Here is a 16,918-nt window from a genome sequence, read left to right on the forward strand (position 1 = left end):
CACACACACAAACACACACACACACACACAGACACACACAGGTTCCAAGCGCTCAGACCGTCGCTGCAGTAAATTAGTGGCGCTGGCGTCTTGGAGAAGACGACGACAGAGAGAGAGAGAGGGAAGGGAGCGGGGGCGAGTGAATAAATAGAGGCACAACGGTTGGAAGAATCTCATTAATGACCCTGTTGTACACCGCCCTGCCGCCTCCCTCTGATTAGATGCACCAAACAAAGGTCCTGCTTTAAGACGTGGAGGTGATGTGATACGTCGGTGTGTGTGTCAGGGTGCATTTCTGGGCGTGCTTCCAATCTTGTCAAAGGTTCTATTTCCATCTTAGTCAAGGCCATCGTCAGCGAACCAATGCTCCCCTCCCAAGGGAGAGACGGTCTTTGGCACCAAGCGAATGGTACGGTTACGGTCCTATAGCTGCTTTTATTCTACTAGAGACGACCTGAGGAGAGCAGGACGCTGGGACAGTGGTATGGAGAGAGAGGAAGAAAGGCATGGGGTGGACAGGAGGTCGAAATATTGTTGAGACAGGGAGAAGGAAGGGAGAGGCAGCGATATGCATTGAGGCTACTAGAAAAAAATGTAATATGTCATAAATGAAACTGACCTTGAGGATAAAAGTGCACATGCCATGTTTATATATTTACTTTAACCATGTACCACATGTTTAAAGTAAATAATACAATTCATTTAACTGATCTGATTTTGCGGACGATTCCTGCTCTGCTTTCTTCAAAACATTGTCCTCCGTGTTGTATACATCCTACAAAGACGCCTTCCTTCTATGCCCACAATATCTCAAAAGAAAGAAACGACTCCTTCAATTCAGATAAAAGTTATTTGGCCTTGGGCACAGCCCTATGGTGTGTGTGTGTGTATGTGTGTGTGTGTGTGTCTGTGTGTTTGTGTGTGCGTGTGCAGAGAGGAGAGCCAATCAATTCAGGGCAGCCATCTGCAGGGGGGGGTCAGCGTCCGTCTGATTGACAGACACACGGACGTGTCAGGCTGGCACAAACACAAAGGACTGGGTTCAACTCGGTCACCTCGACACCTTTACCATTTTCCTCTCTTTGTGTGCGTGGGTTTTGTGGGTGTGTATTTGTAGATGTATATATATGCGTGTGTGTGTGTGTGTGTGTGTGTGTGTGTGTGTGTGTGTGTGTGTGTGTGTGTGTGTGTGTGTGTGTGTGTGTGTGTAGATGTATATATATGCGTGTGTGTGTGTGTTTCCCAGAATGTTGTTTTATTAAATTGTCACAGGGTTGACAGGCCTCTGTGGGGGTCAGGGCTCCGACCTCCTATAGAAAACCAAGAGGTCGTCAACAATGCATCCATCCATCTTATACCTCCCCCATCACACACACACACACACACACACACACACACACACACACACACACACACACACACACACACACACACACACACACACTGAGGAGTTACCCCAGCGTCTTATTGGTAGGCACTCTGTGCGCTCTGGCATTAGTATGTGTCGCTCAGAGCTGCTGCTGATTATGGAAGGAGGGACTCATCGCTGGGTGATAATTCGTCCATTTACTTTCAACAGAGCCTCCGTCTCAGACAGAGCTCTGATACTGAGTTGGCCACCTTCTTGTTTGTGTGTGTGTGTTTGGGTTGCATTCAATATGATTATGTATGTGTTTGCTAGTTTGGAAAATGTTTGTGTGCATTTGAAAGTGTGTGTGTGTGTGTGTGCGTGTGTATTTGAATGTGTGTGTGGATTAAAAAAATTTATGTTTGTTTGTGCACGCGTGGTGTGTGTTTTTGTGTGTGTATCTGTACACGCATGTACATCCATGCACGTGTCTCAGTGCTTTGTGTGTGTGCAGGCCCAGCGAGGCAGTGCTCCGTGGCCCTCTTGTCACCCCACAGCTCGCGGTACCGGGGGGGGGTTCTGCTGTTCAGCAGAGCTCCAGATGGCCGCGCTTTGCTTCCCCTGACAGCCCCACGCTCTACACTCCCTTAATCTGAGGCGGCAGCAAATGAATCCATCACTTTGCCCCGTCTCCATCCCATAACCGCCTCTTCTACCGCACTCCTCCGTGAGCGCGGGATTAGGGTTCGACAAAACACTTTCCGTCTCATCCTGTTGTTGTGACACATAACAAGGTTGTTTCAACACAACTGAGCGTTTCTTTCTTTTGAAAGGATTTCCTATTTGGCCTTCAAGGAAGACTATCGAGGATGTACAGATGAGTCGGTAGACCGAGCGGTGAGGACGAGTACCAAATGACTACAGGCTGGAGTCCAACCAGGGCCGCTAGCAGGTCCTGCTAATGTGGCTGATGATGAGCTACAGGGTGAGCCACCAAGCTGCCCAGAGCTTCGGATGTCTTCAGGGCACACATCAACCTCTGTACGTGGGGATGGCGGCAGTTGCTCAGGAGGTAGAGGGGGTCGGCTGGTAACCGGAAGGTTTGATTCCCGGCTCCTCCTAGCGGAGTGTCGAGGTGTCCCTGAGCGAGACGCCTCACCCTGACTGCTCCTGACGAGCTGGCTGTCGCCCTGCGTGGTCGACTCCGCCGTCGGTGTGTGAATGTATGGACGAATGGTTTTAAGTCGTTTTTGGTGAAAGCGTCAGCAAAATCCCCTAAATGTAAAAATGGAAAGGTGCTTACCTGTCCGTGATGCCACACATGTCGATCTGCAGGTGGCTGTAGTTACCCAGCAGCCTTTGCTGCACCTTGATCAGATCCACAGGTCGGTTGTCCAGAGTCAGGAGGCGCATGCACCCCTGGAAGACGGTGAAGGGGTTGTGACAGTCTTGACCGCCCCCCTCTGCCGGACAGCCTGGATGAGGAAAAAGAGCACATGACCACAGTCAACCAGTCAACCAGCACCAGGGAATAGGAATCCACATAATAGCAGACAAATAATTATAAGAACGGCCCAGATCAATTATCTTACGGATGGCCATGAAAAAATAACACAATTTGTCCCCTATTTCAACTTTTTTCTGAACTGTACAAAAGAACCTCAGAAAGTGATTGGCTGAGAACAGAATATTGCATTAGTGCTGATTGCCGTAGTCCTGCAAGCATCCGCTGATTATCCGCTCGCTGGTGAGTTCACACTGATAAGTACAAATGTTCCCATCGGCTAATCTCCTCGCTGAACAACATCAGCCACATGTAATCACATTCAACACTGTGACAATCTGCGTAGCGGTGCAGCTCAGAGTCCTGTGCTTACCGTCCGTGCCAACACAGCCAACATAATCAGCTGCTGCTACAGGATTCCCTCCACATCAGCTTATTCCTCCCCCACCTATTTCCACGCCTGTGAATCATACTGCCGGTTGCACAGATTCATTCATGATGGATTTAAAAAATCACCCCCACTTCTTTGTCTACAAAGCATCGCTGATTGGTGTTGTGTTATGGTTAGGTATGTTAAATATGGGAGAGGGACTTTATCCATGGAAACATATATCTGCTCTGCTTCAGTTCCCAGGTTGATTTACAACCACAGAACTGCTCCTCTGAGCTCTAAAGCATTTTCAATGGCATTTATATCTATGATATATACCATATATATATATATATATATATATATATAAATTAATTAAATTTCCACTTTTGACGTTTTGCAAACTCAGGGGATTCAACTTCCCGCAATTCACAACATCCATTAGACTAAGGCAAAGATATCCAATAGATTTGGGTTTAAATAAGCACTAAATATGGAGGAGTTGTAACGTGGATTAACATTGTTGGTTGGTTAAATACCGTGAATCGTTTTGAATTCATAAAATTAAAAACATGTAAATTCATGCAGTATTAACAACAGGAGCATGCATATTCAAATGTATACTAGACATGTCAACGTAGCCACGGTCCACAAACCAATCAACCAGCCATTTTCAGCAGCCTAGGACGTGTCTGACGTAGTGTGCGACAGCCACCTGTGCTCGGGGAGGCTGAGTCTGCCGAGATAATTAAAGCAAAGCTGGAGCACTTCCTCTTTCCTCTTTCTCCGGGCGCCTCGGGGAGCCTCCGCTGCCGTGGCTGTTTGCTGAGTGATGCTGCTGATCCACTAGATTAGCGGCACTACGTGTTTCCTAAGCCAGCTTCCGACTCATGTTTCCGTCTGTTTTAGCGTGTTGCAGTGACTGCTAGCCTGGTCTGTTGCGGGGGCAGTGACTAGATGCCTGGACCCCCCCCCCCCCTGACTTGCTAACCCTGCTCACCGGCCAGCAGCCCATCACCAAAGAATATTTATTTTTCTTAACTAAGTGATTTAAAATGTCTGCTTTTACTATGTGTCAATGATGGCAGACATTGCCCTCCTAACCACCCGTGGAGGTTCCCAACGCTGTGTTCCTTCTCCATGTTTCATCCCTGCTAATTAAGGGAGGTTTTTCTGGCCCTCTGAGGGGCTAGGGTTAGGGATGAGACATACATCTTTGAGACTGTAACTGTGATTAAGGGCTATCCAAAAGAAAAAGGGTTAGGTTACTATAGGGATCAATGCTTACTTTGGGAAGTATAGATCATACAACACATTGATATTATGGATATTAAACTATTTATGTGGCGAACAAGAATACAACAGTATTCCTACAAAGTACAGAAAGCACCGATTTTATTTTACGTTTATTTGACAGGCACAATATATAATTGAGCCAGATTAAAGACACAAGGCTAATTTACATCTGTTGTCCCTAGAAGGAGACAACATGGAGAGAGGCTGGGTTCCTGGTTCATCCTTGGACGTACCTCAGGGAATAATATTCAGCATCTCGTGATTTAGCAAGCTGTGTATAATGCCTGCATGGATTCTATTATTCATTCACACGTGCCAAGCGGTCACTTGTGATTTATGAGCATTTGCAACCATAGGCTCAAGGCCAAACGCTCAAAGTGAAAACATTGTTTCTTTTATTCATTTATTTATATTCCTCATCCCTGCTCAATTCAATTCAAGGCACAGCGAAGGAGATTCAAAGAACACGTTGACATCTACGTGCGTCAAAGTGTGCCTGCGTGTTTTTGCGTCGCTGTGCGTGTGTGTATGTCTGTGTGCGTGTTGTGTGTGTATACAGTTGTGAGAAGGAGAGCGATGCCTTGTGACGAGATAGAGAGAGCGAGAGAGCGGGAGACGGAAGTGTGAAGGAAGGAAAGTCAAATTGGTCAAAACGAGGTTGCTGAGAGAGTAGGGAGACCAGAGTGAGACAGAGAAAGAGAAAGTTATGGCAGACCTGCGATCGGATCCTTCTGAGGTAGGAGTGGAACCATATATCGTAAGGAGCCATCCGAAGCTGAGGCCTTAACTCAACATTAAGGGATTCAAATGCTTCCATATTGGGCCCATTTCCCAACACCTAAACATTGAGGCAGGCCACTTTGTTGTATCCTAAAAGTGCTTATTTTCCTCAAGGTTATCATGGAATAATGGGTTCAGATAGTAATGGATATGAATCTGATTTGACTAACTTAAGAAATATTCACAATTGAAAACCAGCTTAGGCGTTGTGGTTACACCATGTTATGTTTCTTGCAGAGGTTGAATATCAATTGAAACGTCTGCTTCATATATACAAAATATATGAAACTGAGAATGTTGCATTTGTTGCAAAGGTACCTACCCTACAGATGTTCAAGTTTTGCAATGAATATCAGTCTGCCTTGGCTTGGCAGCGAAGGATTTCTACAAATGCATAGCCTCTAGTGCAAAAAACTCGGTCCAAATCGGTCGGAAGTTAAAGCAAACAAATCCACTCTTCCGAGAAAGCCTTCTGTGAAAATGTTGCATCGTTATTTGGCTCTATATCGTTTTGATTGTTCCGTCGATTGCAACACTTTCCCTCGGGGGCTGCGGTCCTTTTTGAAACTCTGCAGACTGCGGCGTGCCTCGCTAAAACTCCTGCCCCCTGGCGCTGATTGGTCCTGCTCGAGGCGAGACGGGCCTGCAGAGAGAGAAACAGAATGTGTGGCTCAAAGGATCCTCACCCCCAAAGAAGAGGTCTCTCTCTGTGGGGAGCTGGACCGGGCCGCTGGCGTGAGCCCTGGAACCCTCTGCTCCGTCCACCGAGAGCCTCACGCCGTCTGCTCTGAAGCTCAGCTCCACAGAGTGCCACTGCCCGTCACTCAGACCCACGCCTGGGAGAAGGGAACACGCACGCACACACACGCACACGCACACAAACACACACACACACACACACACGTTTATGACATCCTGTCTCTTGACCCAGATTCTCCCTTCCATGCCACATTAAATCCAAAACATAAAGGTCAAAGATCTGTTGTCTTTTGACAGAACCCTGTGCCTCGTTGGGCCGACCGGGCTCCTTGCTGTGGCAGTGGACTACCGTCCAATTAGTGGAGAATGAGGCGAACAGCACATTTTAACACCACACTCAAACCACTAGAATCTCAACGTCCTCAACAAGAAGCATCCTAATCATTTGTATTCAACCAAAGAGGATTGGCAGTCGGCCATTTGATGGGAGCCAAGAGTGGAAGACAAGAGCCCTCGTGCTTTTTGGGAGAGCGGTTATCAACCCCCGAAACGACTGGGATGGCCGTCTATGGACCCGCGACAGTGGACTAGAAACCCCTTTTAGCAATCCTATTGGACGACCACAACAAGACAGCGAGTGTATCAGAGTGGAGGCGGGACAACAACAGCACAGACCAATCACACCACAGCTGAACCACACAGACAGCGAGTGTATCAGAGTGGAGGCGGGACAACAACAGCACAGACCAATCACACCACAGCTGAACCACACAGAGACACAGGACGGGCCCCACCTGCGCTGAGCTCCAGCGGGGTCCCGTCGGCGTGGCGACCCCCCAGGTGGAGCACGGCCTTCCTCAGGTGCAGCCACACGTCCCCCCCGGCCTCTGGCCCCGCCCCCTCCCCGGGGGGGCGCCGGAACGTCAGCAGCAACCCGGCGGCGTTCCACGTCCGGAACTGGAGCCCCACGGAAATCAGCCCCGGCGACCGCGCCTCCGTCGCCCCCGGTAACCGGAGGAAGCTCTGGGGCCCGACGAAGGTGGCGGCGATGGAGAGGGGCTCGGTGCAGGAGAAGGTCACGTCCCCCTGAGGGCGAGAGAGAGAGAGGGAGAGAGAGAGAGAGAGAGAGAGAGAGAGAGAGAGAGAGAGAGAGAGAGAGAGAGAGAGAGACAGAGAGAGAGAGAGAGAGAGAGAGAGAGAGAGAGAGACAGAGAGATAAAGAGCGGGCAAAGAGAGGAAAGAAAGCCACAAAGACACGAGTGCTGATCAGAGGAAGGACAAAACGCAGAGGGAGTTGAGGACACAGAAATTATCCTCTGAAAAGATAGCAAAATGATTAATATTCATTCATCGCTGAGATTTGGTTGGCCTCTGTCTTCAAAGACACAATAAATCCACACGACTATTATCATTGTTTTTTAAAAACAACAACTCAAAGTCAATAAGTCCACTTCCTCAAACGGTTTTAAGTTTTTGGAGGTTTGTTTTTTTATTGGCTTTGATCAAATAACACTTCCCAGAAGTCAGCAGCACACAGATCAATAAGAGAGAGAGAAAAAAAGAGTTTGTGGAAAGCCTTCTTTAAAATAAGTCCAACCACACTCTAGGCTGCACTGACAGCGAGCTGGAAGATGGTTCTAGAGCATTTCATCAAGGATTTTGATCAAAAAATAAAAGGGCCTTCAGCTCGGTCCTGAATTGGCTGGTTACGATTCTGTCAGGCAGCGAGGCCATCTGGAGCCAGCGGCTCTGTGGGGGGGGGGGCTCAGACCTCCACACCGCTCAGACACCCGGAGCGCAGCTACGGCAGGGCTCTGATCAAATCTGATGTGTGTGGTGCATCATGGCTATTACGTGCACTGCTGTCGTTTTATAGAGTTCTTAGTTACAAAAGAAACATTTGAAAGGTTTGATGTTTATCGTTGATTCGTTGTCCCATACGTCTAATATTTAGTGCTTGACAAGACGTTTATTTCACAATCACAACATGAGAGAGAGAGAGAGAGAGAGAGAGAGAGAGAGAGAGAGAGAGAGAGAGAGAGAGAGAGAGAGAAGGAGAGAGAGAGAGAGAGAGAGAGAGAGAAGGAGAGAGAGAGAGAGAGAGAGAGAGAGAGAGAGATTCTGAAACTAAACCACCACAAAAACGTCCCCTCCCTGTCAGTTCCTCCATCTCTCTGCCACCGAGACGTGCACACATCACAACAGACATAACACAGCACATTTCACCCACTTAGAGCCAACGGTTGACTTTGCAATTCGTAAAAAGTAACTCTGAAATAGTAGCTCTTACATTTCACATACAACAGCATGAGGAGCACCAACATAGAGCTTCGGTTTCCTGATCTGTGATAGAACCTACCGTGGTGGCTACCTGGGGGTCCTGCTGGATAGCCAGGTCTATCAGGTTGAGGTCGTTGTAGAGCAGGTTCTCCACGCAGCCGTGGAAGTTCTCCGACACCGCTGCTCTCTGCGGACGGCTCGGAGCCACTCCCACACTGATCTGCACAGAGGGGAACACTTACCGATCACACGTTGATAAAACGTACTCTGCTGCAGAGGGGCAGGCCGGTATAGTGCCCAGGGTGTTGGACCCCCAGAAGAAAGGCTCTGGGGTGGATCCTCAAGGGCTGATTATGGTCCCACGTTCACGCAACGCAAGGGGGTTACGGACCCCTTAAGTCCTTATGGACCCTCCTTGCGTCCACCGCAAGGGCCGGACGTGCGCCTCCCAAAAATTGTAACCTTCCGTCGAGGCCACGCAGCAGCGAGGGCTGTGATTGGTTCACTTACTGAAACCTGACGCAGAACCAAAACAGGTTCACGACTGCGTCGAAGCGTCTGCGTGGTCATTGATGTGGAACCATCATCATCCCTTTAATGTCCGCAGAGGAGCCAGATTATCCTTCAGCGAGAAGGCCTAATCCGTCCCTGCTCATTAATGGAAAGTATCTCTAATTAAATCACCGTTAGTTGCTTTGGATGAGGTGTATTCTAAATTAACAAATCATGTAACAATTTGGCACGTTTCACCATTTACTCCCAAAAATCCCCCAAAAGGCTCCCGGTCGGGCGCACCTGTCGGACGTCCCAGAGAGCGGGCTCGGTGGGGACGTGGGTCTGCCGCACGTTGCTGTCCAAGGTGATGTTGAAGTGAGCTTTGAAGAGCTCCACCTTGACCTGGTGCCAGTGCTGGTCGTCCAGCAGGCTGCCAAGGGCCACCTGCTGCTGGCTGACTGAGGCCTCATCTGTACCTGGGAGACGCACGCACGCACGCACGCACACAGGCACGCGCACACACACACACACAAACACACACACGCACGCAGGCGCGCACACACACAGGCAACAATAAACAACAAATGAAATGCACAAGAGAGAAGAAGGGGTTTGAGGGATTGCGGAAAAGAGCCAGTTATCTCTGCGCAGACTCAGAGGCAGAGGACGATGAGAGAATGGTGCTGGAGATGACGATGAAGACTTTTGTTTGGGAGCTGGGCCTGTGGTACTCTATTCCCAGATGAGGAATATACCGCTCGGCAAAATGAGTTTTGTCGCCTTGTTCTGCTTATTGTGTATAATGGACAATCCCATGTGTGTGGTTTTATTAAAATAACAGCATAGGAGTAAACAGAAAGAGTGACGGTACTGGTTAAACTGGGATCAGCTCATCAGCGACAGTGTGTGTTTACAGTGTATAGCACGTTCTGTTGTCCGTGGGGTGTCTGCTCGGCACAGTCACAGTGAACCTGCGGCAGTCATTACATAAATCAAACAGCGGCTAAGCAAGCAAATTATTTGATCTAAGCTTTCCTAGCAGTCCCCCCTGAAGTGCTAAGCGATTCTGTCTGTCCTTGATGTGTGCATATCAGATTTGTTAAGCAAAGTAAGGCACAGCAAATATTGGGCACACCTGTGGGACAAATTTGTCTTTGTCTTCCAAGGCATAACCAGAGCAACAATAACCTCCTTCATAGAACAATGTTATTTATCTGTAAGCATGTATGCACCAAAGCACAAAACCCATCCAATGATGATGAAGGCAGGCCTAGTAATGGCCAGGTGAGTATCGACCTTATCTGAATGTTAAAATGCCCATCTCTCATCGTGATTCTGCAAAGAGGACACAGAGCCCTGAACCAGAAAACCGTACAATATGAATCAATAAGGAGGTGATGATGACTGATCCACCTAATGGATGACATGTGTTGACGATGCGTTGGATTACAGGCGTTGTGCGAAGGGATAAAAGGGGGGGGGATCAATGCAAAGGTCTGAGGGCAAATGACTACAAAAACACTTGGACTGACTCCCATCCATGAACTCTTATCTCCTGTAAACCCTGCTGGTCTTTGGCCGCTGTATCGCCTCCTCCCTGCTTGGCCTCGCTACAGAGTCCCGCTGCAGAGCAGATGTGAAGGAGAGAGCCAGTACCCTGCCCCCCCCCCCCCCCCCCCCCCCCCCTCCTCCTCCTAGTGCCCCCGCAGTCCAAAACAAGGCTCACCGGGCCAAATCATTCCTCTATTCATACACTGATGAAGGAAGTTGGAGCGAATGAAAATCGAAATAGTCTCATGCAATCGCACACAACACAGGCAACTGGAAACAGATATTCTCACAGAGCCTTTCACACACACTTATATGATGGAGGCCTATGACATTTCTATCAAATTAAATTGCAATCATAATCATCTTACCTAGAGCCCCTTTAGTTGTACAATTATAATGATTCAGATTAATTAATTGCTCAGAATCATTATAATTGTATACTTTATTAATTAACATATTACCTATAGGGCTCCTTAAGGTGTACATTCAATGATTCATACAAACTTATTAATTTTGTGCCTTAAATTGCCTAAAAACCCAAAAACATCCAGAGAGAAAAAACAAAAACACTCCTTTTGAAATATATGCAAGAGATAATATTGGATGAATCCTTCCGACTGAAAACAAATTGGCGTGAATACTTGAATCCCAGCTCCCTGTCATCGGGGCCCAGCGTTTCTCCAGCAGCACCCCCCCCCCCCCCCCCCGGGGGGCCAACGGGGCCCTTAGAGTCGGCCCTTGATGTGGGCACAGTGCTGAGCAGCTGGCTGCAGCCTGGTTGTTTATCTGAACATTAAACAACCCATCTCGCCGAGCCTTGAAGCAACAGGGAGCCCTATGGGGCTGAGAAACACTGAAGAAGAGAAGCTAGCCATTGTACAAATGCAATGCAGTGTGTTGACGACGTTCACCGAACCTCTGCTCTGACTGTTATCGACGGGCTCTCCCTCCGCCTGCTTTTGAAGCCATCCTAATTTAGGGAGTCGTAAAAAAACGGGTCCTTTCCCAGAATGCATTGGAGCACGGGACGCAGAAGTTAGTATGTTCACAACCATTGTTCTGAAAACTAGCCCCATAGCTCACAGATTTGACTGAATCATGAAGTCGGTGGGTTCACTACAGCAAACCCACATTACTATTCAATTTAAGGCGTGAATGTACTTCACGCCCTCTTTGATACATGAAGGCCTACATATTGATAATATATTTAAGGCCATCTACCGTTCATCACTTCTCTTGGATGGTGATATGACATACAGATATATACGTTACTCTTAGGCCACTGATTTTGGTAACTAGGCCAACACACAAGGGCACAGTGAGAAGATGGACCTGGACCGACATATCCCATCACAAAGAAGAAGCATGCAGCTCCGACCCTCATGAAGAAGTGATATCCAACTCTCAGGCTCTGGGCGAGCCTGGGTGTTGGGATCTATCCTTGGCCGTGCTGGTGTATTCTCTGGGGTAGGGTCCCCACAGAATACACCAGCACGGCCAAGGATAGATCCCAACACCCAGGCTCTGGGCGAGCCTGGGTGTTGGGATCTATCCTTGGCCGTGCTGGTGTATTCTCTGGGGTAGGGTCCCCAGTGAGGGGCTTACAGCTCCCATTTGCTCACTCTGCTTGGCTCGGCCCTCTGCTGATTCGTTTGTTCTACTTTGTATTACTCAGCTATCTTCGGCTCAACTGCATTCGATTCTGCGCTTTGTCTCGCTGCGGCTTCGGGGCGTTTTTATTATTTATTTCTTGCACATCTCAGGCGGGGCCTTGATGCTGGAGGACGTGGAATTAGGGAGAAGGAGCTTGTGGTGGATGACACAGTACTGTGATAAATAACAGTACGCAGGGTAGAAACCAAGTAGAGAGAGGTGTAGAGAGAACCACTGGGATAGATAACAGTACTCAGAGTAGAACCAAGTAGAGAGAGGTGGAGAGAGAACCACTGTGATAGATAACAGTACTCAGAGTAGAACCAAGTAGAGAGAGGTGGAGAGAGAACCACTGTGATAGATAACAGTACTCAGAGTAGAAACCAAAAGAGAGGTGGAGAGAGAACAACTGTGATAAACACTGCGCAGAAAGAAGGGAAAACAATAAAGGTGTTGAAGGGGGGGAGACAGATTGAAGGAGACAGTTGGACCAGTGCGCAGGGCCAGGGCTGGGTTTCGGTTCCTGTTTAATAGTTGTATTATTATTATTATATATGGTTTTATTTCGTGGGAATGCCCAACAGTACAAACTGACCCCTCTACAACCTGATGTCTCTTCCACTGCAGTCCGGCCGGGTTAGGACTGGAAGCGCAGTATTCCTCTCTCAGGCTGGGTTAGCTGGAATCCTCATGGAGTGTGTGTGTGTGTGTGTGTGTGTGTGTGTGTGTGTGTGTGTGTGTGTGTGTGTGTGTGTGTGTGTGTGTGTGTGTGTGTGTGTGTGTGTGTGTGTGTGTGTGTGTGTGTGTGTGTGTGTGTGTGTGTGTGGGGGGGGGGGGGGAGGAGGACTGTGGTCATGCTAGGTTGCTTACGCGATGAAATTGTTTTTTTATCTCTCAGCAGAGTGATATTAATGGGGTTACACCCCAGATATGGAGGTCACAACCCTGGTCCCCCCCTCCTATATATTACACCGCCGGGTCCCAAGGTACCAGCGTTCTGGCAGGGTGTCTCTCTGGTTTAGAGCGGGTTCAGAGAGGCTGTGGTCGTGGGCAGTTTAGGCCTCAAATCGATCGTCAATCGAGGATGACGGACATATTAGTGGACTAACTTACGCTCAGGAACAACTGAAGTACTTCCCTGCGATGGATTCAGCCATCCAGAGACCAGCGATGAAGGGAAGGACAGAGGGAGGGAGGACAGGGAGGGAGGCCAAGGGAGGAGGAAGAGAGGGAGTAAGGTATATACCGAGGGATAGAGGGAGGGAGGAAAGGAGGGGGGAGACAGGGAGGGAGGCCAAGGGAGGAGGAAGAGAGGGAGTAAGGTACATACCGAGGGATAGGGGGAGGGAGGAAGGGAGGGAGGGAGGGAGAGAGGGAGAGAGGGAGAGAGGGAGGGAGGGAGGGAGGGAGGGAGGGAGGGAGGGAGGGATGGATAAACCAAGGGAGGCAGGTAAGGATCGAGGGAGAGAGAGGGAGGGAGGGAGGGAGGGAGGAAGGGAGGGCGATGGTTGGTGAATATATTTTCAGGCTCCAGCTCAGCCGGATGAGAGATGAAGAGAGCCGAGAATAAATGGGAAGAGGGATGGAGGAAGAGTGCGGAGGGATCTGGAAGGTATTGAGGGGAGGGATGGGAATAGCTTACAAAGGGTTAGTTGAATGGAGGCGGTGCGTGGGCTTTAGGAGGAGAGGACCTGAGGAAGAGGGGGAGAGGGATCTAGGACTGCGGAGAGGAAGGATTAGGAGGGGTGCCAGGGAGGGATAAAGGGAGCAGGAGAAGGTATGGAGAGAGAGAGAGAGAGAGAGAGAGAGAGAGAGAGAGAGAGAGAGAGAGAGAGAGAGAGAGAGAGAGAGAGAGAGAGAGAGAGAGAGAGAGAGAGAGAGAGAGAGAGAGAGAGAGAGAGAACACAATGCAGGTGATGGGTAGAAAGATGTAAAGAATGAACCTGAGGAGATAGCAGAGCGCATATACAGTAGACAGGCTGACAAAGCAGGCTATGCATGCCCACCGTCGCCTCCCCATCCATCAGCATGACTACCTCTTTATGTGTGACTGGGGCGACATCACACATACTTGTACCTCGATCAGATGTGACAAGCTGGAAGTTCCCCATGGAACATGAGGACTGTCACAGACAGGGTTATGATGCAATATGGATGAGCCTGGGCCAGTTAAGGCCCGTTGTCAATCCAGGCGCAGGCAAGGTAAAATTCAGCCGTCAGATGGATTGATTGGGGGTGGGGTACAACAGAAGATCGACAGACCAGATGGCCTATCATTGTGGCACACTGCATTGTGATCGAACGATACAGAACGGTACAACACCCCAAACCCCCACGCCCCCGTTTAGAGAACCATCAGGGGTAATTGACCACAGAATAAAGAATAACAGATGTACACATCGTCACTCAGCTGAATGGGGCTGTAGCCGTGCGTGGAAGGCTCACGTGGATGAGACAGAAGTCTGAGAGATGCTCCTGATGTGTGAACACATCACTCTGGAGCGTTAAAGAGCCTCTCATGGGTTGGCAGCTCTGTTTAATGAATGTGGGGGAGCGCTTGGCAGGTGCTTCAGCGGCAGAAACGCAACGGAGAGAGAGAGTCAGAGAGCTGTTTGTGCGCTGTCGTTGACGCATCACCACAGCGATGCGTCCGTGACAACGCACAGACATCAGTGTCTGTTTGTGTGTCTTGTGATTGTTTAGTCACGATGTCCGTATGTTCTTTTTGACGGATGACATCTGAATGTATTTACATTTTTCTTGCCTTGATGTTATTGTATTCTTAGGTTTCTCTTTTGTTTTTACCAATCTGTCTCATGTGTTCTATGTGGCTCCCAGGAAGACTAAGGCCCAAACCCATTTCTACCCCTTACCCCTTCAGATTCAGATTCAGATTCAGCTTTATTGGCCAGGTTTGCGAACAAACGAGGAATTTGACTTCGGTCCCTTGGCTCTCTATGTACAACACTCAACATTTAACCTATTGTTAATATATAAAAAAGAAAAAACACAAAACAGTACAAAAGTTACTTCCCCTTCCCCCTCCCCCTTGTTTTGAAGGGGTAAGGGGGAGGGGGAGGGGTAAGGGGGAGGGGGAAGGGGAAGGGGTAAGGGGTAGAAATGGGATTGGGCCTAAGTGTGCCACAGCCTTTTCAGCCAATGGGGGTCCAGTACTGAACCCATGGGTGTGGACGTGTGCGCTGGCTTTACCTGGAGCGTGGAGACCGAGCAGCACTCGGCCCCTCTGCAGCGCCAGGCTGAAGCCGTGGCCCCCGGGGGCCCGTGCGTGCAGCAGCGTCCCAGAGTTCCTCAGGGTCTTGAACTGCAGGGAGACCGTCAGCCGGGGGGCCGGGCTCAGCGCGGGACTCAGCGCGTACAGCAAGCTGCTCCGCCCGTCGAAGCCCGCCACGCTGGAGACTGCACACACGCTCGGAGTCAGCGCCGCATGAAACAGCACAGCACTTATTCACACCCTACCACCAGGGAAGAGGTGCAGAAGCAGGGCTGCTCCATTATGGAAAAAAAATCATAATCACGAATATTTCGGTCAATATTGAAATCACGATTATTCAAACGATTATTTTTAGTTTGAAAACATGTTGTATTTATTCAGCAGGTCTCTCCGATTATTATTTGTTTAACTAAGAAAATCTAAAAACTAGATTATGTTAAAATCGAAATCGCGAACAATACTTGATTAATCGCCCAGCCCCATACAGCAGCATCACAAGTAAAACATCACGCTTTAGGGATAGTACCTATCTACAAGATATACGCCACCTGAACGTGCACTAGGCATGTTATGGTCTACCACACTTTTTGCACTACTGTACTTTACTGCTGCAATTCTCTGTGAACCATGCATTGTGTTTTTTTATGTGCGTCAAGTGTTGTACTCCTTGTTATTTATGTGCCGTTTTGGGCTTTTTGTCTTGGTATGTTGTGTTGTTATTTTTGCTGTGTAATGTGAGCATACCAAAACACATTCCTTTCGACTGCATTTTTTACTGTTGAAATGGCTATAATAAACTTGAACTTGAACTTGAATCAAACACAGTTCCCACCCACACTGTATTATTTCTCCTTAACTCTGTCCTTGGAGTGATCCCGTTAATGTCACAGCCCACGTCGGCTCAGGGGGGCCGGGCGGTGTGAGGGATTATCTGAACAAAGCAACTGGCAAATTGACCGGAGTGTTTCTGATTAAACACATTACTGAGCAAAGCCCTGCCTTAACTTCAGATGTCCATAATGGACTGAAAAGGCTTCTCTGACTTAACCCATCCCTTTTACATTTTAAAGCCGGGGCACATTTTTCATCTTTAATTCTGACAGTTTCACCCGCATCTGATGGGAGCACCTACTAATGAGACAGACCGGCCTTTGTACTCTCCTCTCGTGCACAGACAGAGGCGAGAGCATGCCAGCCCATACAGCATACTGCCTGCTAGAGATATTTATTGAACACAGTATCTACAGCGACTGTTCTTTGTCCTTTGCAGGATGACACTTTCACACCACAGACTGGCGCAAACTTTTAAAAGCAGACCTCATTATTTGCATTCAATGTGCACAACAAATGACTGAGATCAGATAAATGCTGCAGCTTTATAAGTTCTGTATTATTATGATTAAAATTGTAGTTTTAATCAGTGTAATTGTATTCTTTCACATTGTAAAATATCCTTTTTTGTAGAATAATTTTGGTAATGGCCTTCTGCTTGGTGAATAATTAATGCGAGGCATCTCTTTGAATCTTTTGGTAATCAATCAAGCTTTTGTGAAATACGATCCTCAAATCTTTTAATTACATTTTATTCAAATCAGTTAACAAGTGCAGTAAGGAAAGTAAAAAAATGAATGAAAGGTCTACATTCCTTTGGACCTTCATATATGAAAGAACTGAGGCATACAAACCTGTGGGACTTTATACATGAATAAA

At 48.3% G+C, this 16,918-nt stretch overlaps 1 protein-coding gene across 1 annotated transcript in view; it reads right to left on the reverse strand.

Annotated features, from left to right (window-relative positions):
* Positions 1-16,918, reverse strand: part of LOC130393105 (contactin-associated protein-like 4) — a 61,517-nt gene that overhangs the window by 28,029 nt on the left and 16,570 nt on the right. The window contains exons 5-10 of the mRNA XM_056603694.1: positions 15,187-15,393; positions 9,073-9,248; positions 8,357-8,497; positions 6,792-7,083; positions 5,985-6,134; positions 2,652-2,823 (exon numbers count right to left, since the gene is read on the reverse strand). Of these exons, the coding sequence (XP_056459669.1) occupies positions 2,652-2,823; positions 5,985-6,134; positions 6,792-7,083; positions 8,357-8,497; positions 9,073-9,248; positions 15,187-15,393 (1,138 nt within the window). The remainder of the gene's footprint in view (positions 1-2,651; positions 2,824-5,984; positions 6,135-6,791; positions 7,084-8,356; positions 8,498-9,072; positions 9,249-15,186; positions 15,394-16,918) is intronic.

The sequence above is a fragment of the Gadus chalcogrammus genome, chromosome 12, assembly GCF_026213295.1.
Source record: "Gadus chalcogrammus isolate NIFS_2021 chromosome 12, NIFS_Gcha_1.0, whole genome shotgun sequence".
NCBI lineage: Eukaryota > Metazoa > Chordata > Actinopteri > Gadiformes > Gadidae > Gadus > Gadus chalcogrammus.